This window comes from Bos taurus, chromosome 22 (assembly GCF_002263795.3).
Source record: "Bos taurus isolate L1 Dominette 01449 registration number 42190680 breed Hereford chromosome 22, ARS-UCD2.0, whole genome shotgun sequence".
In the NCBI taxonomy this organism is placed as follows: domain Eukaryota; kingdom Metazoa; phylum Chordata; class Mammalia; order Artiodactyla; family Bovidae; genus Bos; species Bos taurus.
In genome coordinates, this window is record NC_037349.1 from 52,625,217 (window position 1) to 52,648,908 (window position 23,692).

The 23,692-nt window shown below is 58.5% G+C and overlaps 1 protein-coding gene across 1 annotated transcript; it reads left to right on the forward strand.

Annotated features, from left to right (window-relative positions):
- Positions 1–13,069: 13,069 nt before the first annotated feature.
- On the forward strand, positions 13,070–18,852 carry MYL3 (myosin light chain 3). The gene is given in 7 exon segments (NM_001076501.2): positions 13,070–13,275; positions 15,670–15,697; positions 15,841–15,990; positions 16,772–16,945; positions 18,149–18,226; positions 18,363–18,405; positions 18,605–18,852. Coding segments are annotated over 6 exon segments (600 nt in total). The 5' UTR covers positions 13,070–13,134; the 3' UTR covers positions 18,392–18,405; positions 18,605–18,852.
- The last annotated feature ends 4,840 nt before the right edge of the window (positions 18,853–23,692 follow it).

Here is a 23,692-nt window from a genome sequence, read left to right on the forward strand (position 1 = left end):
GGTCAGCGGGCAGCTGTGTTCAAGGGGGAAGACCTCCTGTGCCCTCTGTCCCAAACTTCCCAGCGCCCTGAGCTTTCCCCCATGGAGTCTGTCCGCCCTCTGAGCCCACACACACCCCCCTGCTCCCATCCCTCCTGGCCAGGGAAGCGAGAGGCTGGGGCTCAGCGCCTGTTCTGTTCTGACTTGTGGATCCTGTTCGTGGCCTTGGTTTCTCAATGTGTCATTAGCAGATGGGCAGTTCAAGGCCGGAATGGGCCACATAAAGTGCCCAAGCCCTCGGGTCCTGGATATAGACCTGGGAATCTGAAAACCTGAGGTGCCTTCTCCCCATCAGCCTTGGGGGCTTGCCTGTGCAGGTCAGGCCGTATTCCTCCAGTGGGCCCCAGCCCAGGGTTCTGAGGGGCGAGTCTAGCTCTCAGCTCCGGGGACAGGAAGTCATATTTTGGTCCCGGGTCCTGAGGAAGGAGGCAGGGGGAGAATGGCAGCTCAGACCCAGTCATGTTTACTCGGGCCCGGCCCCCTCTGAGCTCAACAGGCCCATTCATTGGGAGCCCCATAAACCCTTCGGGGCTCCCTGAGGTGCACAGCGCCTGGACGCCAGGCCTGGCTGCCCCCCAGACCTGCTGGAGGCTGTGGGCAGCATGTGGGGCATGAGGGAGGCAAAGCCGGGGATGGCCATGGGGGACCCAGACATACCTCGGCTGCCAGAGTTTTGCCTTGGGATAACGGTTTCTGCCCACGCGTACTGTGCAGCAGTTGGGGAAATCGGAGTGGTCTTCGTGGCTGTCTCCCCTAGAACCAGGCTCCCGAGAGCATGTCCTCCAAGCATATCACCTTCAAGGCAAGCCTGATGCTATGGTGGTCCAAACCAGAGCTGACTTCCTGGTAAGGACCCCACGCCTGTCCTTGGGTTGTCCACAAGCCACGCCCTGGCAAGGTGGGCATGGGTGTGCAGCCCTCCGGGGTGGAGAGAGGCCCTGGCCGTCTCCAGCGCTCTCTTCCTCATCTATTCAAAGGCAGATCTTCATGAGAAGTGGAAACGTGGGGACTGGATGGGTCACTGAGCGATGAGGTCCTAAGGTCTGCTTACTCGCAGATCAGGAGGGGTGGTTCATATCAAGAGTCCCACCACACGATCCTCCCACTCTGCTTAATCAGATGGGGTCAGATATTGTCCTGTGGTCCCTTGAGATGGAAGGAATACAACAGCATTTAGTGAAAACAACTGTGGGTTGGGGGTCTGATCCCACCTGACTCATGTGTGACCTTGGAAAAATCCCTTCTTTGCTCTGGGCTTGTGCTGACCGGACTCAGAGGGGATGCAAAGCAAAACTCTGCTCAGCCGCTGGGGTTCCATGCTGGCCAGGGAGGATGAAGGTGGGAGCAAGACTTCCCACCACAGACTCCTTTCAGTAGCTCCCCCACATGCATGGGGGCATCCTGGCCATCCGCTCAGGGACCCTGGCTGGGGGCAAGAGCGGAGTCTCCTTTCCCTGACGCCTTCCAGGTGGAGTGTGACTTCCCGCTCCAGCAGTTGTAAAATCCCCTGAAGCCTGGTGGGTCCCTAGTGGTGGTGGGGGTGGGGGAAAGGAGGGGGAGGTGGAGGGGGACGGGGGTCTGTGCCTCGGAATACCCCCCTCCCAGGCGTGTTTGACACGTGTTTCCGCCTCTCCCGGCATGGGCTCCTGCTGCTGCTATTTATAACCTTTAAGAGCTCCTGCCGACTGCAAAGTTTTCTTAAACTCAAAATATCACTGAGGTCCTGGGCACACGTTCCAGAGGCCGGCTGAGCCCTGCGGTTTGAAGGGACGAGGGGGCCGGGGAGGAGGAGGGAGGAGTGGGAAAGGGGTTAGCTCAGACCGTGGGTCTCGCCTGGGGGCAGTAGTGGGGAGGCCTGGGGTGGGGGAACCCCTAGTTGTTGCAAGTGGGGGTTCTCCTTGGCCTGGAGGGACCCTCTATGTGGGTGGTCCTTGTTCAGACCGGGCCATTTGAGGACTGCTGGGCCATCTCTCTCTGGACCTCAGTTTCCCCTCATCCTGAAAGCCTCAGGGCCCGCTAGCTGGGAGAAGCGATGAACTGGCAGTGACACTGGGAACATCTCGGGCTGCGACCAGAGCTGTGTCTGCCTGGCTGTCCAACACCCGGCAGGCACAGAGCCTGGCCCAGAGGCGCCGTGGACGTTGGCTGAACTGGCCAGAAGGGGAAGTACTTTGGGGAAGTTTATAAAACTGTGTGGGAGAGCGATGTTCAGAGAGGGACAATGGCAGGCCAGAGGTCACCCAGACCAGGTCCCCAAGCCTTCCCAATACCCAGGGCCCTCTCGGGCTGTGGAAGAGGCTGAAGGGTCCCAGCTGGGGACAGGTGAGTCACCACCTTGGAGGAGAATCCAGGGGTGACCGAAGAACGGCTATGCGTGGCTCAGCGACCTCCCTGGAGCCTGGAGGGGGCACTGCTCACCAGCTGGATCCAGGGAGGACTGGATGCAGTTCAGAGCCACACACCCAGCTCCTCCTGTCCTGGGCCACTATTCCATCTCTGGGGCCCCTCTGCCTCCTCAGGAGTGAATGAAAAGCTCAAGCCCCGTTTCCCAGGGGGAAAGCAGAGGCCCCGGGGACCATGGACTCAGTCATGCTCTCCACCGGGAGGCTGGTAGTTAAGCTTCCTCTGCCTCTGCGGGACCCCTTTCCTTTCCTACCTTCCTGAGCTGCTGTTGAGGGTGCAGAGGCAGGGAACAGGAGCACTGACCTCTGGGCCACCTAACATATCCCACCCCTCCTGCAATGCCCTTTGCCCCACAGCCGGCTCCAGAAGCCATTTCTGGCCCAGGGAGCAGAGCTGGGTCCCAGATGGAAGGGTGGCCACCCCCGCCCCTCCCACTGGGAGCTCCACATACATTTTCCAATTTAAGCATGACCACAGAGGGCTATTTAGGGGTGGACAGGGGCAAAGAAGTGATGACCTAGCAGAGAGAGGAGCGGGATGGGAGAAAAAGGAAAGTATTTTTGAGGGTCAGGCCTCATGGAGCCTCTCCTTTGATCAGATGCCTTTCTGTGGCCCTCCTGAATCAGATCACTTACTCCTCAAACGTTTGAGTCCTTATTGTGTGTTGGGCTGGCTTCAGAGGCTTGGAGGCCCTGCCTTTGGGAGCCATTTCCCTACAGGCCCCACTGCCCCGGGGTTCCCATTGACTGAACCCCGAGGAGTCTCTGCCCCTTACTGCCGGACTTGCCCTCCTCTTCATTGCTTGGTGGGGGGGTTCATATGCTCTTCAATGTCCCCTTTTCTTCTAGGTCTTCCTGCATCTGCTTCTGTGAGACCTCAGGTTCTTGATTTTTGCCCCTCTCTTGAGAGACTGCAAGCCCTGAGAGCAGGGACTGGGTCACCTCTGTGGGTCATCTCCAAGCCCTGTCTCATCCTGTATCTCTGGGGGAGAGGAGAATTACTTGCTGGAGCTTTGGACTGCCCCTTGCCCCTCTTATCTCTCAGTTGCTGTGGAGACGGCCTTCCTCTTCTGAGCCTCAGTTTCCCCACGAGGAGGGAGGGAATCCCAGGATCTCAGAAGGAGCCTCCTCCAGCCTTTGGACACATCTCTTGTTCTGCGGTGTTAGAAAGTTCTTCTCCAGGGAGTCTTATGAGATTAAACCTGATGGATTTGGGGGAATAAAGTGTTAGTTGCTTAGTCACGTCCGAGTCTTTGTGACTCCGTGGACTGTAGCCTGCCAGGATCCTCTGTCCATGGAGTTCTTCAGGCAAGAATATTGGAGTGGGCTGCCATTCCTTTCTCCAGGGGATCTTCCCAACCCAGGGATCAAACCCGGATCTCTGGCATTGCAGGCAGCTTCTTTACAATCTGAGCCATCAGGGAAGCTAGGGGACAGCTAGAGGGGCTGGAGTCCAACACCTCGATAGGAGACTGAAGCTTGGGCGGCCTGGGTCTGCATGGAGTGTCCACTCCAGTGCTCCAGGCCAGACCAGCCCAGCTGAACCTGTGGCCTCTGTCCTCAGTACCTCAGTAGGAAGATGGGTCTGGGGAGATCCCAAGGCCAGCAGGGGGCTGTGGAAGGGGAGAGGGCTCCTGGCTGGAGCAATTGATGGTTCCTCTTGGTTCCTGACCCCAAACTGCATCTACATTGATTATGGGGATTTTGAGCACGCTAGGTGGGAAGTGGGCTGAGGGAGGGGCCTGCTATGCCTACCGGAGACCAAGACTTCAGAGGAGTGGGGCTTACAGGCAGGCAAAAGTCCCAAGGGGCACAGGAGCCCCCCAGACCCTCCTCTGTTATCTGCAGCCTTGCATGAGCCCTGTATTCATGCAGAATTCCAGCCGATTGTTCCCTTGTTGACTTGGTGCTAAGCTCTAAGCTCCCTCAAAGAAGCTCCAGCCTTCTCCGAGGCACTGTGACCTGGGCAAGGGGCAAAGGTTGGTGCGAGTTGGGGAAGGAGGAGACTCATGTCCAAAGATGTCCCAAACTGACTGCCAGAGGGGTTTGTGTGTCTGCCGAGCTGACCCAAGACCCCATTCCGTTGTACAGGATGGGCAACACTGAGGTCTCCGGAGGGGAAGTGTCTCCAGTAGTCAGTGAGGGGCCAGGATCAGAACAGGGGTCCCTTGCTGGCTCTGATAACCAATCCCAGGACCAAAGCCTGGATCAGCTTTGGATGGGATGTAATGCTTTGATGTTCCCAGCACTCCATCCATCACCCTCAAAACAGCTTCTCTAGCCAGCCAGGCTGCAGACTTCTCAGACACAGTCTCTGACCATTAGCCCTGGCTCCAGAATATAAGAGGCTTCCTGGACCCAAGGGTCTCAAATCTAGATTTTGCAGAGAGCTGGGGACTGGGTGTCCTCTCTCTGTCTCTGCTCCAGGCCCCCACGCTTGGAGGTCCCTGGGCTGGTTTGAGGGGTTCATTGCACATTCCCAGGCATTTGTGAGTCTGAATCTGCCGTGGTCTCCCTGCAGCTCTGTAGCCCAGCGCGATGGCCCCTGCCTGTTCCCCGTCATCCCCTTCGCCCTCCCACTGCCTGCTCTGGGGTCCAACATCTGGGAAAAGAATGGGTCGGGAGCCTTCCAGAGAGTCCTTTCCCACGAGAGCCGAGCTCTGACCCCGGTCCTTATCTGGCCCAGGCGTTCCAAGAACAACACAGATGCTAAGGCTCGCAGGCCCCGAACCTGGGGACGCTGACCTCCCCAGGCCCATCTGCTCTGCTCTGGCCTCTATTCCCCTCTGTGAATGGGGTGGGGGTAGGGATGGCTCTCCAGGGGGTTCAGAGGGGAGGCCGTGGAAAGGTTCCAAGACTGTGGACACACTCAAACTCACATGCATGTGCACTCACACTGCCACCCAGACCTCATCATCAGGCAGGCCTGCTATGGGGCCCTCATTGCTCTCATGTTCTGCCTTTCTCCTACTTCCTAGAGCTTCTAATTCCCACCCAGAGCTCTTCCTACACCATGAGTTTGAAGGTGTGAGGTGTTAGGGGTGTGTGTATGCAAAGGCACGTGAATGAGTGTACACTTGCGTGCAAAGGGCATGTGTGGGCAAAGGGTATGTGCACCTGGGTATGAGGGTGTGTGCAAAGGCATCTACAGAGTGTGAGGGTTTGTGTTTAAAGGTGTGTGCTTAGGAGTGTGCCGGCTCATGGTCCGAGCACCTGTGGACGGGCTTCCTGAGTGACTGTGAGCCTGTTGAGTACGTATGAGTGCATCAGTGCACGCACACACTTCGTTGTGATTCTAGTCGGCCCCAGAGTTGAAAGGGATCAGGTGGCTTGGGGGTGCGTCCAGGGACCAGTGGGCGTCTTCGGACACACACAGACACACAGTGAGGGTGGGTTAGCCTGACCAGGGGACCCTGTGAATGTGTGTGTGTGTGTATGTGTGTGAACGCGCATGTGTGTGTTGTACTTCAGACATAAATACAGTGGTTAGGCGGGCTGCAGGTATATAAATACCCACACCGGCAGGTACGGGAATTGACCCTAACTATTCTTGGCCGGGGGCTTGGGCCATTTTTAATGCAGCTCCACACCCTGAGCCACAGAGGGTGTTTGTGTGGCCACTGGAGGCAAGGACACAGCTGGTGCTAGGTAGGTGGGGTGGGGACTGCCGGGGTCTGGTGGGGACAGCCGGGGTCTGGTGGGGCCACCAGCTAGGTGCGGTCTGCTAGGGGACGGGGAGGGCGGCCCTCCCGGCCACCACTGCCTCGGCTTCTCTCACCCCCACCTCACCTCCTCGTCACGCCCTGCTTTCACCTGCCCCCACCATCCTTGTTCCCTGCTCTACAGTCCTACCACTGCCTCCTTGTAGCACCCATCCCACCCTCTCTTCCTGCATCCCAGTTTGATGAGTGCTTCTTGTCCACTTGGGGCGGCCTTAGGGGGAGTGGAAGGGAAGAATGAATCTGCCTTATACTCGGCGCAGGGCTGAGGTTGGGGGCGGGAAGGCTGTGTGCACATGCATTGTCCGCAGGCTCTGGGCAGCTCCATCCTGCCCTGGACGCTCCCTTTGTCTCTGGCCGACCTCAACGACCCTCCCGCTCCTGTCTCCTCCTGTCTCCACCTCAGGGTCGTTGGGTCCGTCGCCGCCTCTCTGTCAGCCTCGGTGGCTCGTCTCTGCCACAGTCAGGGTCCCTGGCTCCAGTTTCTCCATGACGGCCCAGGGGAGCTGGTTCCTCCCCGCAGCCAGTGTGAACTGTTTGCCTGAGACAGTCGGTCCATCCAGTCAAACAACCACCCAATTCAGACTTCTCGTCTGACTGACAGGGTTTTTTTCTCTCCCTGCTAAATTTACTTGCATTTTTGACTGAATTGGCCATTCAACAGAGGTTGTGTCCACATGCCCCTACCCCGCCCCACGCCAACAGATGAACGGGCTCCCAGATGGACACGCACACAGATCCAGGCGCGCCCAGGCATGCTTCTTACACACGTGGGGTCACAACCTCGTGTAACACACGTGAGCACACGAGACAACATACGCCCGTAAGATCACACCCCGTGTGTGTTCCCATCCTCGTGCACACAGGGATGCGTTTTGTCACACACAGACTGCACACATCTACCCGCTCACACACACGTTCATACCTCATGCCGTGGGGTCGGCGACTGTACCTCCTCAGACCCCTTCTGGGGCAATCTTGGGGAGACGGAAACCTGGGCAGAGCCCCCTCCCAGTAGCAGCCTGGGGCAGCCGGCCCCTCTCCCCTGAGGCCAGCTCACCCTCCTTCCTCTGCCCTCAGCCTCTAGGTGGTCATCTCGGGCCGCTGCCGAGCCCCTGCAAGCCTCAGTAGCAGCTCCCAGACCCTGATCCTAAAAGGGGACTCTTTTTTTTTCTTCCAAGGACAATAAATATTTGCTCTTTGGGAAGCTGCTGGTGGGAGGGTACAGGGTTTGGCCCAGCGGCGGGGAATGTCCAGGGCAGTTCAGGGAGGCCGCAGGCCATGCTGGGGGAGGGGCCGAGCCCCTCTAGAAGCTCCACCAGCAAGGAGAACGGGGGAACCAGAGCTAGGCTGCACCTCACTCCCTTCCCTGGGACCCCAGCATCAAGGCTCTGTTTTCTCCATCCCTTTGCGTAGCATGTTGGCACCCTCTTCTCCTATCCCTCCCACCTCAGACTCCTCTCTCCCAAACCTCACCCCGTGAAAGCCGTTTTCCCACTCCTATTCATCTTGTCACCCCCCCACCCCTTTCTCACACACTCAGATTTCCAATCTACCTCCTTAGACCAGCCATTGAGGGCATGGCTGATGCCCCCCCAGGCTGGGTTCCTGACAGCAGAGCACGCCGCCCCCCAAAGTGGACCCCCACAGCCCAGGCTGCGCCCTCCTGCAAGGAGAATCAGCCTGGACAACAGTGTCCCCCGCCTTGTCCCCCATGAGGCGCTGGTCCCTGGAGGCTGCCTCCCTCCCACCCCTCCCTCATCCTCAATTGGGCTCCCAAATATAGCGGCCGTGGCCACAGCCGGCCAGGACACCACAGCCCCAAGCGTCAGTCCTGGGCCGGGATCAGAGGGGCAGGAGCTGATTATAGGTCCCTGGGCCAAACCCAGGGCTTGCCTGCCAGCCCGCTGGGCCCTGCCACCCCCACCCCCAGAACCACAAGTTTGGAGCATCTGGTCCCCGTCAGCACAGTGGGCAGAGGGAGGGGCCTGAGGGGTGTGTTTGGCCTGCAGAGGACAGAGTTGTCTGTGTGTGGTGTGGGGGTGGCGGGGATGGGCTCATCACTGCTCAGGGCCAGTGACTGTCCTCCAACTCGGGATCACTGGGCCCCACCCACGGCCATTGTACAGATGGGGAAACTGAGGCCCAGAGGAACCAGGACCAGCCAGGGTGGGTTACAAGAGCAGCAGAAGTCTCCGGCCTCCCCCTTGGCCGCTGCTTCCCATCTTTCAAGGCCTGGGGCTGTGCCTCCGGGAAGCAGGCCACATCCTGTTGGTGGCAGAGCAACCCTGCTGGGAAGTCCTCCCTGGAGTCAGACTTTCACCCAAGGCTCCAGGAGCGTGGGATGGCGCACAAATTCCTCTCCTTCTCCGGGTCCTCGTGGCTGCCTCGTGCCGCCTCTAGCCAGAGAGCCTGGGCAGCTCCTCCTGCCCCTCCTGGGGCCTCGGTCGCCTCATCTAAGCAGCTGGGCAGGGACTAGGGGCTCTGCATAGGGTTCATGTTTATGTGCGCCAAGCACGTTGCGGTAAGCGCACATCCGTGTGGGTACACGCGTGTGCCCTGGTGGGTGAACTGCCGCCCACGGGCCTGCCCCCGCCCAAATGGGGTCCCCGGGACCTGCTGCACAGCAACATTTGACCTACTTCTAAGGCTCTGGGTCTGGCCCAGGCCGCGTTCTTGACTCCTCCGGGAAGTTTGGGCCCAAGTCCCAGCCCAGGGGCCGCGGGCCAGGAGAGGCGGTCCTGGGCGGGCCAGGGCGGCCTGTGGAGCCTGCGGCCTGGGGGACAGGGCACGTGGGGAGCCCGACCCTCCTTCCCTGCCTCTGGTTCCTGGCCCCCAGGGACAGCCAGGCCTTCCCCATCCCTCCCTCTCCCCACTCTCCACTGCTCCCTGCATGTGGCCACCATATTCTGAGCTCACTAATTGGCTGTGACAGGATGAGGGACATTCCTCAAGCCTCTCTGAACACTGGTGGGAAGGTCTGCCAAGCTCTCCCCCTCTGCTGTTTGCCAGGAGCCCACCCCTCCCCTGGCCTGCCCCTGTCTACACCGGGCAGCAGGCAGTGTCTATCTGGAAAACCAGTGGCCCCTTTCATGGGTCTGGGTTCTGGGGTCTGGGTTTGGGTTTACAGGTCTGGAGTCTGGGTTTCGAGTAACTGGGTCCTGGGTGTTGAGCCCTGGATCTGGACTCTGGCTTCAGAGTCTTGAGTCCTTGGCCTAGGGTCTGGGGTCTGGGTGGCAGGTCTGGATTGGACACCCTGGGTTTTGGAGTCTGGGTCCTCAGAGTGGGGTCTGGTCGTGGGTTCGGGGTTTCAGGATCTAAGTTTGGTCAGATCCTGAGGCCTGAGTCTGGGGTCTGGGCTTGGCATTCCAGGCTCCAGATTTGGAGTCTTGGGTCTGAGTTGGGATCCTGGGTTCCGAGGTTTGGGTTCAGGATCCGAAGACCAGTTCCTGTCTCTTCTACGCCCCCTGCTGGCTGGTCATCATGGTCAGGTCACTGCCTGTACCTTCCGACCGTCCCCACAGCTTCAGGCTCTTGAGGGGAGTCTCAGAATGGATGCAAGTGTCGTGAAGAGCAGGCCTGAGCTGAGGGGGTGGCAGGTGGGTTGAGGGGCAGCTGCTGGCTGCACTGCTGTCCAGGGTGCCCCCGGCAGACACCAGAACTGTCGCTCCATTAGCAAATCTCCCCTGGCCCTACTCCAGGGATGGGGTGTGGCCAAGGGTTCCAATCTTCCTGTGAGAGGTCGGTAAATTGAGATGTTTGGGACATCGGCTCATCCAACATTTATGGAGTGCCTACTGTGTACAGCAGGCTCTGTTCGAGACCCTGTGGATATACAGCCCTGGAAGACCAAAAATTCTTCCTATGCCAACTGACATTCAAGGAAAGGGGCTCACATAAGAAACAAGGGAACAGCCTCATATTAGGGTGCAAGAATGGGGGGTCAGGGTGAGAGATAAGGCGGGTGGAGCTGGTCCGGAGCAGTCTGAAGAGGCTGCTAAGTGGAGGTGATATCTCACTGAGGCCTGGAGGTGACAAGGAGCAAGTCTTGGCCAGGGTTGTAAACAAGGACACCAGGAGGAGGAAATAGCAAAGGCATGGGGGCTGGAAAGAACTAAGAAGGAAGCCAGTGTGGCCAGGGGTCTCCTGCCTCTCTCCATGGGCCCCTCAGAAGTCGGGGCCACGTGTTCCTCAGCTGCGGGGTGCGGGGTGGGGAGGATAGTAAGGTGGCTGCCCCCAGAGAGGTCTCTGGAATGTGCCATATGCACTGGATGGGCCACAGCTCAGACACTGGAGCTGGGGGAGTCAAAGGAGAAGGATCCAGACTCCCTGTCTTCCCGCAGGCTCTGCCGGGATCTTGTCTGCTGGGCTGTCGTTCTTGAAGGGCATGGCGCCCAGGCTGGGGCTTGGGAGAGAGGCGTGAGTGCCAAGCCTTGTGTGGCTTGTCTTTACTCTCCATGCCTGTCTCTCCCTGTCATAAAGCCCCCGCCCCTGTTCACCTACCTGCCCACCGCCCACCTGCCTGCCCCGCTTTCCTCCTGTCCTCCACAGTCCATCTTGCTGGAAGTCAAGGGGGCTGATCCCTGCAGAGTCCCTGCTGGGGGCTGGGCATTAGTAATGGGTTGAGAGTGGCCCTCTGGGGAGAGTCTGGGCACCGCTGCTCCCAGGAATCAGAGCTCTGACAGTCAAAGGCCCAGGTCCCGACCTCCATCTGAGTCCTGGGGAGGGAGTGGAGGATGGCTCTGTATATGATCTCCCCACTGCAGGACCATATCTGCTCTGGGCTTGAGGGAAGGGGACCAAGACCCCCCTTCCCTGACCCCCTCTCCAGGCAGAGGGAGGCGGTGCTGTGTAGCTCTGGTGGGCCTGCTGAGTCTGCACACCCCATCACAAACATGGGCCCCGAGGCTCAAGGAGGCGCACGTCACTCATCTCCTCTGGTGCTCGCTGGTGTTGGGAGGTTTCCGGCGGGTGGCAGTTGTGTATGGATGGATCAATGCGCTTGGGAGTCTGGGCGCCCCTGTGTATGTCCGCCATGTTCCCCCAACGATGAACGAAGCGGGGTTGGGCAGTGTCTTGTTGGCTGTGCCTGTGGGTGGCTGGACTCCCCATAGGACGTCCAGAGTCAGTTGTCCTGAGGTCAGCAGAGAGATCTCTCTCTGTGTGTCCCCCTCTGTCTGTCTTCTCCTCTTGTGGTATTTCTGACTGGTCTCTGAGGACCCTCCCCCACCCCTTTCTTTCTCAATACTCTTGCCAAACATCTGGAAGAAAAGTGAAAAACTTGCCTCCCCCCCAGCGCCGGATGTTGTCAGATTTCCAGATGTAGGGTGTTCTGTCCTCCAGATGAGGGGAGGACTGTCCTGTGTTCCAGCAAGGAGGGGACCCGGCCCCACCCCTGGACCGCTGTCCCCCCCCACCGTGAGCCCGATGACGGGATGAGAGGGGACCTGGGCTCCTCAGGAAGACCTGGGGGCACCCAGGTGGAGTGAAGCCTCCCCTCCGGCTCTACCCTCCACCACCTCCCTACACTTGGGAAATCCCCGGGGGCCTAGGGGGAGGGGGGCAATGCCTCTGAAGTTTCTATCAAAGGCTCCAGGCATTTAAAAATAACAGGGAACACCTCCTTCCCCCGCCTCCCCCCGCCCCAGCACAGACTCCCGGCAAGGAACCGAGCCCAATGTGTTTGCAAGATGTCCCAGCGCTCTGAGTTCTGTGCCTGGAAGGGCTTCCTGCCACCTCCGCCCTCCCATCTCTCCCAAGGGTCACCCAGCCAGGCTGCCCAATGTCACCGCCATCCGCCGAGGGCTAGCACTTCAAGGTAGCACTAGGGGGTAGGACAAGGTGGGGCACCCCGGGCTGAACACCCCGGGGGCACCCCTCCCAGCCCCCTGGGATCCTTGAGAGACACAGACCCTCTCAGGGCCCCAGCTAAAAGGTTGGCAGAGGGCAGCCTGGGGCGGTGGGACCGGGAGGGTGCAGTGAGGCCATGCCTTGAATGTGCCAACCAGAGGAGGGGCAAGGGCAGAGGGTATATGGTGTGTGAACGAGGGTCTGGTGGGGAGCAAGCCCTGAGGTGTGTGGGGAAAGGGGTCATGGAAGAGGGGCCGTAGGAAGCGAGGGAGAAACCAAGACGCTGACCTTGGGGCCAGGCAGGTGCTGAGGCAGGAGGCGGTGGACGCTGTTGGGCTGCTGAACTGGGCTGGGTGCCGGCCCTCGAGGGAGCAGACCCCCTTTTACTGCCATTTAGGGTATTCCCAGAGCCGGGGGCCGCAGCTGCTGGCGAGCCAGACGCTCACACAGACGCAATAAACACCCAACCCAAACACACAGAAGCAACACTCACGGACCGGAATGGGCCCCACAGAGACACGGACCCTCCTACCAGAGATACACGGAGACCCTCCCCACTGCATGCCAACACCCAGACAAACAGACAACGCACGTGGACAGACACGGCCCTCCCTCTCCACCTCCGTGTAGACACAGGGAATTCGAGGTGCAGATGGGAAGTGTAACCCAAGGGGTGCCCTTAGGTAATCCCCGTCCTTCGGCATCCAGCACAACGCCCAACATGCCCCGGGTCCATCCTCCCGCACCTGTTCAGTTTATTGGCCTTCCGAGGGACAGCAGGCCCTTGTGTGTGTGTGTGTGTGTGCTTTTCGGGGAATGCATGCGGGCTGAGCAGTGGCCGCTGTCTACCCTTCCCCCTTCTCTCCTCAACAGGTGACTGGGAGGCCTGGAGAGCCCTCCCTCTCCCCCACCCATTCCTGAGCTTGAACAATGCCCTTCCCAGGCCCCAAAATAGCCCCTGAGTCTATCCAATGTCCTTTTATGGCCCTGTCCCCATTGTGCCCTGCAGGGGTGGGGCCGGGGTCATGAGGTGTCCAGGCGGGATAAAGGCTGGTTGCAGGAGGCTCACCTACCCTGTTCTCGGCTTCCTTCTCTACACCCCCGCCTCTGTGCTCACAGCCTCCATGGCTCCCAAAAAGCCAGATCCCAAGAAGGATGAGGCCAAGGCAGGCGCCAAAGCAGCTGCAGCTCCGGCTCCCGCACCTGCACCCCCACCTGCACCCGAGCCCTCCAAGGAACCTGAGTTTGATCCCTCCAAGATCAAGGTGGGTGCGGAGGCCATGTTTTAGGTAGGAAGGGAAGGGTAGGTAAATGAATCCAGAGTGGACCTACCCAGTGGGAGAGTGGGCTCCAGAAAGTGAGTACCGAGCTCTAGCTGGAAGCTTCGGCATCAGGAGGGCTGCAGCAGGAGAGACGGTGGTCAGACAGTAGGCAGGACTGCCCCAGTGTTGCTGAAGGGGCTGTCTTTTTGGTGGTTGGAAACTCACTTTCCCCTGTCCTTTTCCTTGGACCTTACTTACATCCTTGGGGAATTCTGGGCCCGCCAGTGTCCCCCACCCCTGCAGCCAGGCAGGGACTTTTCTTGTCATACTGTGGGGTTTTAAGTCCCCTGGGGGGAGACAGGGTGGGAAGCAAGGCTCCTGCCCAGGCTGGGTCACAGTCACCCCCGCCAAGGTCCCTGAGCCCCAGAGCTGGTGGGGCCTCAGCTTTGAGGTGGCGACGCTGAGCCACAGTCTGGGTAGGTCATGGAGAAAGTTGGTCATGGAGCTGTGACCAGTGGCCCCAGGAGCCCTTCCCCAGCTTGGCTCGGAAGTCTTTCTCAGAGTCTAAACTTGGAGAATGCGCCGTGACTGCCACCTGTGGCATCCACATAGTGGCACGCACCCGGCGTCCCGCCTGCGTCTGTTCTTGGCTGGCTACTGGCCACCGCTGCCCTGGCTACTGGCAAAGGGGCCCTGTGGAGCCATCCCAGCCCTTCAAGGTTCCCAGCAAGACTGCAGCCAGTCCTCACAGATCCACCTCCACTTCCCAGATGGCGCCAGTGGTAAAGAACCTGCCCGCCAACGCAGGAGACACAAGAGACTCAGGTTCGATCCCTGGGTCAGGAAGATCCCCTGGAGGCGGGCATGGCGATCCACTCCAGTATTTTTGTCTGGAGAATCCCATGGACAGAGGAACTTGGTGGGCTACAGTCCATGAGATTGCACAGAGTTGAACACGACTGAAGCGACTTAGCACAGCACAAAGGTTCAAATCCCAAATCTGCTCCATTGCCATCGCTGCTCTAAGGCTTGGTTTCTTCAGCTGTGAAATGGGACAATGAGCCCTCCTCACAGACTGTCGGGAAACATTCATAGCAAGTGATCCCTGGAGTCTGCCCCCACCCCGACCACCCTCAGACCCCAAGTGTGTATCCCACAGGCAGAGGGTTGGACAACCCCAGGGCCCATGGTGGCTTTGTGTGGTCTCCACAGATCTGAGGTTGCAGATTTGCCCTTGAGCAGAGGAACTCATGAGGTCTCTCCTGCGAACTCTGCAAAAAGCCAGGCCAGGACCCCAGGGCACCTAATCTCCGCGGGCTTCCTGGCAGAGGGAGCTTTCAGGTGGCCAGAAACAACTTGGTCGGGTCTTCCCAACACAAGGTTGAGCTGGAGGGCTGGGAGGGGCAACCCGGCAGGGTGGCTGGGGCAGGATTCTGCTCTGCGCTGGGGTGCACTGGGGCGGGGACTCCACGGGAGCCTCAGTGGGCGAGGTGCCAGTCAAGTCCCCCTCCCCCAAGCTCCTTTCCCTGGTGCGCCCTTGACCTTGGGCTGAGTGACTGCAGTGATAAAAATAGACCTGGTATCGAGTGAGGAGGGGGAAACCGGGTCCCAGGAGGCCTTCTGACCTCAGGTGCCCCTGCCATGGTCTTGCAAATGCTCAACAGCTCGGGCCCTGGCCCCATCCTGTGCCACGCTGGGGGCTGCCCTGGGCTTGTAGATGGGGGTGTGTGAGACTCAGGTGTAGGCGGGGCCAGGTGAGTGACAGTGCTCAGCCTCGAGGGCTCTGGGCGGGGGGGGGGCAGACACACGCAAACAGGTGCACACACAGGTGTGTGAACGCACATGTTCATCACACACACCCCTCCTGTAGATGAGCTCTTATGTTGCAGGGCTCCCTGGCCTGTACCCTCAGCTCAGCCCCTCCTGCCACCTGCCACCCACTCCCAGTGAGATGAGGTGCCCCCATCTCATAGACAGACTTGCCCACTGGGCCCCAGGCCCAGCAGAGCTGGCAAAGCCAGTGTAGTTAGATTCTGTGGCTTCAGGCACATCTGTCCAGGACTAGGGGGTCTCAGGTAAGGCCCTGGGATGGAGATTCAGGGCACAAGGCTTCCCTCTGCATCACTTCCCCGGATGAGGCCTAACTGGTGTCAGGTCTGGGTACGCACAGACCCAATGCCGTCAGGTAGGACAGGTGAGGAGGGGTAAGGAGGTGGGGGGTGGGAGTCAAGGTGGACGGCAGGAGGTCCTGGGCGGTGGAAGCTGGGATCCTGAAATGTGGACAGGTCGGGCAACCGAGGGGTTGAGGCCCCGGCTGGCCATGGAGTGGAGTGACCAGGAGGAGGCCTGGCCCCATCCTCTGAACTCGGCACTCAGAATTTGGGGGTCTCCTTTCAGATCGAGTTCACTCCGGAGCAGATAGAAGGTGAGTGTGTGTGTGGGGGTCTTGAGCCCTGGGGCTGCAAGGCTGGGTCCCGGGTCCCCAGGCTGAGAGTCCTGCCGGCAGTGTGGGACAAGTTGGGTGGGCTGCCTCTGGAAGTGTCCACAGCTCACGCCCCCTCCCGGCAGAGTTCAAGGAAGCCTTCACGCTGTTCGACCGCACGCCCAAGTGCGAGATGAAGATCACGTACGGGCAGTGTGGGGACGTGCTACGGGCGCTGGGCCAGAATCCGACACAGGCCGAGGTGCTCCGTGTCCTGGGGAAGCCAAAGCAGGAAGGTGGGTGCACTCAGCCTGAGATGTCCCCATTAGCGCCAGTCCCTGGGGGAGACTGCCATCGCTGGTGGGGGGGCAACATGGGAGTCTCCCCACTGTGCACTCCTCTGACACCCTCCCGTTGTCTGGAGGAGGACCTGAGCCCAGCCTCAGGGGATGCTCACAAGCAGCGATGGCTCCTGTATCATCTGGCCGCATGCTCATTAGCCGGGCTTCCTGGTCACAGGGACTGACAACAGCACAAACCAGCTCCAGTGGAGTTGTGAGACCTGGCCTGGGTCTCCAGCATGCTCGCCCTGTCCCTCCTGGCCCCCTGGACATCCCTCTGGGGAGGGGACAGGGCCAGCTGCCCTCACCGCCTTGGCCAGAGACGGTTGCCCACTTTGCCCCAAGGAAGACTGAGACCCAAGCCCCCGCCGCAGGTACAGAAGCCCCAGACAAGGTCTCTGACCTGTCCAGCTGCTCTTGTCCCACCCTAGGTAGTGAGGAGAGTGGCATGTGTAAGAAAAATAACAAGGTGCTAGGAAGAACTGCTCCCCCAAAGGAGAACAGAGGGGCTAGACAGCCCACAGTGGTGCCGCTGTCCTTCTGAACAGCAGAGGACCATGACAGTCATGCATTTCTCAGCTGACTGTAAAGTGCCTGCTGGAGCGCTTGGTAAATGGCAAACTGGTGTAGAGTGCACTGGGGAGCTGGGTGAGGGGAGCAGGTCCTCACTGTCAGACATGGCGAGGGGGCTGCCTGCCCGCCCCTCAGAGCCGGGTGCTTGGCCATCTCTCCGCAGAGCTCAACTCCAAGATGATGGACTTTGACACGTTCCTGCCCATGCTCCAGCACATCTCCAAGAACAAGGACACCGGCACCTATGAGGACTTCGTGGAGGGGCTGCGGGTCTTCGACAAGGAAGGCAATGGCACAGTCATGGGCGCTGAGCTCCGCCACGTGCTGGCCACGCTGGGTGAGGGCGGCCTCCCCCCCGCTCCCAGCCCGCCTTCCGGGGACATCTGGGAGGAAGCACGCTGTCCCCCGCCTGCTTCTCCCTTGTGAAATGGAGGGTGATGCTGTCAAGGTGCCTCCACGGCAGGAGACCTAGAAAATCTATGCAGGGAATTTAGAAATTTAGGTCGGGGATAAAGAAAGCCAGTGGGTGCAGCTCACAGAACTGGAAGGGCTCTGGGGACGGGGCGGGACGGGGTGGTGCACCCAAGGAGGGTCGGTCAATCCAGTCCTGGTGTTTGTTGCCTCAAAGTCAAATTCCGGAGCTGAGAAGGTACTGTGCCTGCCTCTTGGGCATCCTGACTCCCACCATCAGGGCCCTGGCTGGCAGGAATGTCCCCTTCTCAAACAGAATTTTTCCTACAGCAAATATTCATTGAGCTCAGATCGTGTCTACTCAAAGTGACCCTTCCTGCATCAAATATTTATTGAGTGCAAATGGCAACCCACTCCAGTGTTCTTGCCTGGAGAATCCCAGGGACGGGGGAGCCTGGTGGGCTGCCGTCTATGGGGTCGCACAGAGTCGGACACGACTGAAGTGACTTAGCAGCAGCAGCAGCAGCACTGTGTGATCAGCCCTGTGCCGGTTGCGGAGGTTATGTATGTGTGTGCGTGTGTGTGTGTGTGTGTGTGTGTGTGTGTGTGTGTGTGTGTGGCTGGGGGAGGTAGGAGGTGTGAGGGATACTGCAGTGGGCGTTCCACTGGGGGGACCGGCATGGCACACAAAAGCACAGAGTCAGGAAAGGGAAGGGCCAGCCTTGTCTGGGCAGCAGTGGTGGTGTCTCTAGAGCTCCTCCCTGGTCATCCCCAAGGTCCCCAGCTCTATCCTGCACATCTTCCCTGGTCTCCTCTTGATGGAGGGAGACCTGCCAGACTATTGAGGACAGGGGACAGTCTGTGCCGGGGACCTGAACAGCAAGATGGCGCTGTTATGGACGGAGTCTAGGCTCAGAGCGGGCACCAGGCTTGCACCCCAGGGCTTGTTCTTTTTGACTAGTCACTGATTCTCCTGGTTTCAGAACTGAGGTGACAGCTCAGGCTTCAGGGTATACCAATCTGAGGCATGGGGAATACTGGAGAGGCACACCCACCGTCCAGAGGCAGTCAGGGGTCTGCCCACCCTTCACACCTCGACAGTGCTGACTCAGCTTCCCACTCCTGCTAGGTGAGAAGCTGACAGAAGACGAGGTGGAGAAGCTGATGGCGGGGCAGGAAGACTCCAATGGCTGCATCAACTATGAAGGTAAACTCAGCAGGCAGGGAGTCTGCTGGGGGGACGCATTGGGGTCCTAGGGTCCCACCCTTGGCTGCTGGAGTGGGGCGTCATCACCCTTGGCTACCCAGGGCCAAACCCTGCAGCTCACTCTCCTTCTTTCCAGCGTTTGTCAAGCACATCATGGCCGGCTGAACCTCTCACCCCAGGTGAGACCGCCCTACTCCCTTCCAAACCTGTGACCACCTTTGCCACCCCTGCTGATGTCGGTCCTGTGGTCCCCCTCCCACCTCTTTCATCCAGCTTCCCTGCTGCCCCCTCCCCAGCCCCAGCAATGCCAGTTCTCAGCTGACATCCCGCTGCCCGGCTCCCCGCTCTGCAGTAACCTGTGATCACGTTTGTTCTCAGGGAGCCCGGGGGGAGACGGTGCTGGGGCAGCTCGTCTTCTATTCGTGATGCAGACACCAGAGGCTTGGAGTTGTGAAGGGCCGGAGGGGAGCTCATGGAAACGCCTACACAGGCTCTCTCTGCACAACCCTGCAGACCACCCTGCAGGCCGTCATCACTGCCATCAGGCTACCTTGGCCAGTGACTGCATCGCTGACTCCACCCCTTGGGCCTCATGAATAAATGGCTCCTTTACTTCCTCCTCCTAACTTCCTTGCTTTCTTCTTCCTTTCTTTCTCTCCTTCCTTCTTTCTTTCTTTCTTTTTTTTTCCCTGGCTGTGCTGGGACTTCATTGCAGCACACGGGCTTAGTTGCCCCACAGCATGTGGGGTCTTAGTTCCCTGACCAGGGATCGAACCCACGCCCCCTGGATTGGAAGGCAGACTCTTAAATCACTGAACCACCAGGGAAGTCCCCACCCTCCCCCTTCCACCTTCTTTCTTCTCTATAGCCTTTTGGTTGACTTTTGTAAAATATCTATGTGCCACACAGGGTGAGCTCTGGACAAAATGGTAGGGGGGAATCATTTTGAAATCTCTCCTCCTGGCTTATCCCATCGAAACTGTGCCATCTGGTGTGCCAGACCCTCAGTGCCTGCCCACCAGGATGCTGGGCTGAGCTGGATGAGGACTGCCTCCCCTCCCCTTTCCCACTTCTGCAGATAGCAGTCATGCTCTGGTCTCTAACACAAGGATGCACCAGCAGCCTGGGAGCTCTGTGCGGGCTATCTAACATGGCGACCAGCCATCAGGGGACTGCGGGGCGCTGGCCCAGAGCCACCCATGTCACAGGTGGGGAAACCAAGGCCCAGAGCGGAGAATGGCTCTGCCTGAGTCACAGTGGGAACAGGTGGTGGGGAGGAGCCAATATTGTCCCCAGGCTTTCAGGGCCGAGGAGGCCTTAGACCCCCGCCTGACACGGATGGGAAGTTGTTCTCTGCTTGTGGTGTGATTCTCGGCCAGAGGGGTAGCACCCCAGGGCCACCAGTGGTTCCTCAGCCCTAGGCTTCTCAGCAGGAGACAGGTGTGGAATGACAACCGGGGTGCACACGCCACCCCCAGCAGTGCCAGCTCCACTGCCAGCCCTGTCCTGGGGTGAGGCCCTCCCCTCCTTTCAGAGCCTAGTGGGATGGGCGAGGGGAGGCTTCCCGGAGGAGGTGATCTACTCTGATTTGATGGGGAAGAAGAGCAGTGCTCTGCAGGGAGGGTTGGGGGCCCTAGAGATAAGAGGTGTGGGGGACATCAAGGGCCCAGAGTGGAGAGGGTGGGTCACACAGTGGGGGAAACAGCCTGCAGGCCAGGAGGACGCGGGAGGTCAGGGCAGCCCCCCAGGGTGCGGGTGGATGCTAGCGCACCTGCCTGTGAGGTGAGTGCAGGCATGTGAGAGTGGGTGAGAGGGCTTGCATGGATCAGGCTGCCTGGGGGGATCGGTGTGGTGTGGGGAGAATGGCAGGATTCTGCGTGTGAGAGCATGTGTGTGCAGGTGTGTGTGGCAACTGTTGGCAGTATGTGTGAGAGTCTGTGAGGGCCTGTGAGTGTGTGTGTAGGAGTCTGTTTCGCCTTCCCGTCATCTTTTCAGCATTTATTGAGCACCTACTGTATGCCTTTAGGCCCTGCTTGTTGGCGCTCATACAAACCTGACAAATCGCCAAGCCATAGAGTGTATCAACCAGTGATCAAGGCTGGGCAGGAACCCAAAGCAGGGGAGGGGCCGTGCGGTGCGTGTGTGCTCAGGGTGTGGGTGTGAGTGTCTGTGTTGGGAAGGAGGTTGGCCTGTTAAATAATCAGATCAGAGATTATCTGAGAAGGCAATGGTTGGGCAAAGACTGAGAAGAGAAGAGTAAATATCCTGAATATATAAAGGATTCCTACAATTCAATAACAGCAACAAAATGAACAGGCCAATTCAAACATAGGCAAAGGGTTTGAATAGACATTGCTTTAAATGAGATTGGATGCGTTTAGGGTGGTATAGCCATAGACCTGAACAGACGTTTCTTTGAAGAAGATATACAAATGGACAATAAGCATGTGAAAAAATGCTCAACATCACTGATTAAGGAAATGCAAATCAAAACCACAATGAGATACTACCTCACACCCGTTAGGATGGTTATTATCCAGAAAACAGAAAGTAACAAGTGTTGGCAAGAAAGGAGAGAAATTGGAATCCTTGGGCACTCTGGGTGGGAATATAAAATGGTGCAGCTGCTGTGGAAAAAGTATGCAGTCTTCAAAAAATTAAAAACATAATTACCATATGACCCAGAAATTCCACTTCTGGGTATATAGCCAAAAGAATTGAAAGCAGGGACTTGGAGAGGTATTTGTAAACTCGTATTCACAACAGCACTATTCACAATAGCTGAAAGGTGGAAACAACCCAAGTGGCCATCAACAGAATGCATAAACAAAGTGTGGTTGGTCTATACATACAGTGGAATATTATTCTGACTTAAAAATGAAGGAAATTCTGACACACGCCACAGCGTGGATGAACTTTGAGGACATTATGCAAAGTAAAAGAAGCCAGACACAGAACGACAATTACAGCACGATCCCACTCCAAGGAGGTTTCTAGAATTCACAGAGACAGAGGATAGAATGGTGGTTGCCAGGGGTTGCGGGGAGGGAGGGATGGGGAAGTGTTGTGGAAGATAAGAAAAACAAGACCTATGGCTGATTCATATCAATGTATGGCAAAAACTACTACAATATTGTAAAGTAATTAGCCTCCAACTAAAATAAATACATTTCAAAAAATAATAATAATAAAAAAAGGAAAAACAAGAGAGGCGAGATGGTGTTGTCTTAGGCTGGGCTTTCCCAGCAGCAGAGATGAGACAAGGACTTGAATGCAAGTAGTGTTCCTGGGAGGTAGCCTCAGGGAGCAGGAGAAAGCATCTGTGCAGGGAAGGAATTCCCCTGGGTATATGAGAGCAGATCATCCTGGGGGTTCAGCCCTGCTGGGGACCTCCAGGAGATGGTGGTGTTGTCCCACTGAGGGGGTGAGGGAACCAGACCACTCATTCACCAGCTCCCACCTTTGCTGCTTGGGGTGGCGCCCCAGAGGTAAGCTGGCACATCCATGTGGGGCACTATTTCAGCATCTGCTCCAGGGAGCCATGAGGGCATCAGAGGGAAGAGACATTCCAGTGGAGACAGGAGCAGAGAGTGCGGTGGGACGGCGACAGGATGCGAAGGAGTGTCCTTGGGCCATGGGAACGGCTTTGGTGTGTGCTCTGGGGAGATGGTCTATCAGCTGCCGTGTGGAGAACAGACTGGCAGACAGGAGCTGAATCAGGGACCCCAGGTAGGAGGGTCCAGGAGAGAGAAGAGGCACGCTTGGTCCAGCGGATATGGTGCAAAGAGATCAGATTCCAGGTTATTTTTGAAAACACTCTCAGCAACACCTTGGGCAGATTTTGAGGCTTTCTTCTTCCTTTCCTTATCTAAACACAATCCAGTCCAGCCCCGGATCTGGTGAGGGCTGGGGAGCATGGTCTGCCCTTCCATCACGCACAGTCCAGCTGGCTGGTGGGGCAGGAAGCAGAGGCTCTAGTTGGGGGTGTCCATATGCGCGTGTGACTCTGCTGGACTCTGCCTAGCCTCCTTGGCCAATGGATGGTTGAGGACCTCCACAGATGACAACAGGGTCTCCCTTTGGCCCCATTGGCTGATATCCTTCTGGGCAGGCCGCAGTTCCTGTCTGTCCTAGCCACCTTGCTCTCAGACGTCAAGTCCAGGAGCAGCTGAGATTCCCTTCAAAGGTCTCCAGAGGCCGCCTGGGTGAATGGTCCAGTTTCTTCTTTCCAGGGATGCCTGTCCTGGGCTGAGTCCCATCGGCAGGGATCACACCTGCTGTCACCATCCCCAGGCAGGAAGAGGTCCTGCCTCCACGTTTCCAGGGGTGCGGGATCTCAGGGGATATGTGTTCTGCTCTCCCAAGAAAGCCCGCCTCTCCTCTGGTTTCCAGGATGGTCCTGCAGGGCCCCAAGCCTTCTCCCAAATACACCCTCCGTCCTGTAGGCTCCCCTAGTTCCTGGGAGTTACTACCCTACTTGGCTTGGCCTGGAGGTGGAAGGGAATACCTCACACATTCTACAGGACACGTTTCAACTCCCACCCACCAGTCTTCCAGGGTGGGCCGAGCGTGGACAGGCTGCAGGGGCTGGCAGAGGCAGAGCTGGGGCTATGGTGTCTGCTGAGCCCTGCCTGGGACTGTTTGGCGCCCTCTTGTTGGGGCTCTACTCCACTAGGAATGTCTCTGTCGCACTCATGGCCGTGGTGCCACTCTGGGGGCATTCTGCCTGTTGTATGTGGCTGTGCTGACCCCGTGTGGGTTTGGGTCACTGACTGTGGGTCTGAGTGTCAGAGCGGAGGGGGCCTGGAGGGTGGAACTCAGCTGTGGGGGTGAGGCTTCTCGCTCAGCAGCCTCCCACCTGCCATGGCCGGGTGACATGCGTGTGTGTTTCTGTGTGTCCCTGTGTCCATGTGTGTGTGCGTCCACAAGTGTGCCCGCCTACTTGTGTCTGGGACTGTGTCTGTGAGTGTGCGTGCATACCCGCGAATGCAGGTGCCTATGCGTCTGCGCATATGCACATGTGTGTTTCCCTCTGTGTATGTGTGTGTGTCTGTTTGTGTGCACGTCTGAGTGTGTACGTGCTGGGGGGCTCTGCTGAGTCAGTGCTTGTGTTGGGCGGGCAGCGCTCCCTGCCAGGCTGTGGCCTCCCCACAGTTGCATAAACACTGGTCCCAGCTCCCCCCTCAAGCAGGGTGGTCCAGCCAGTGTCCCTGCGGCCGGTGGGAAGGGATGGGTGGGTGGCAAAGGGCTTGCCCTTGGGTCAGCCTGGTCTCCTCCATACCTCAGGTGCCAGGTCATGTGCCCCGTTTGGCTGGAATGTGGTCTGGGGTCTCTCTATGCCTTTCTTCCCCCATCTGGTCCGAGGCCTTAGCTCTGAGATCTCTGTGAAGTGACAGGAGTATTCACCACTCCAGTCCTGGTCCAGGCAGAACCAGAGGGTCAGTGGGGCAATCAGGTGGCTGGGGA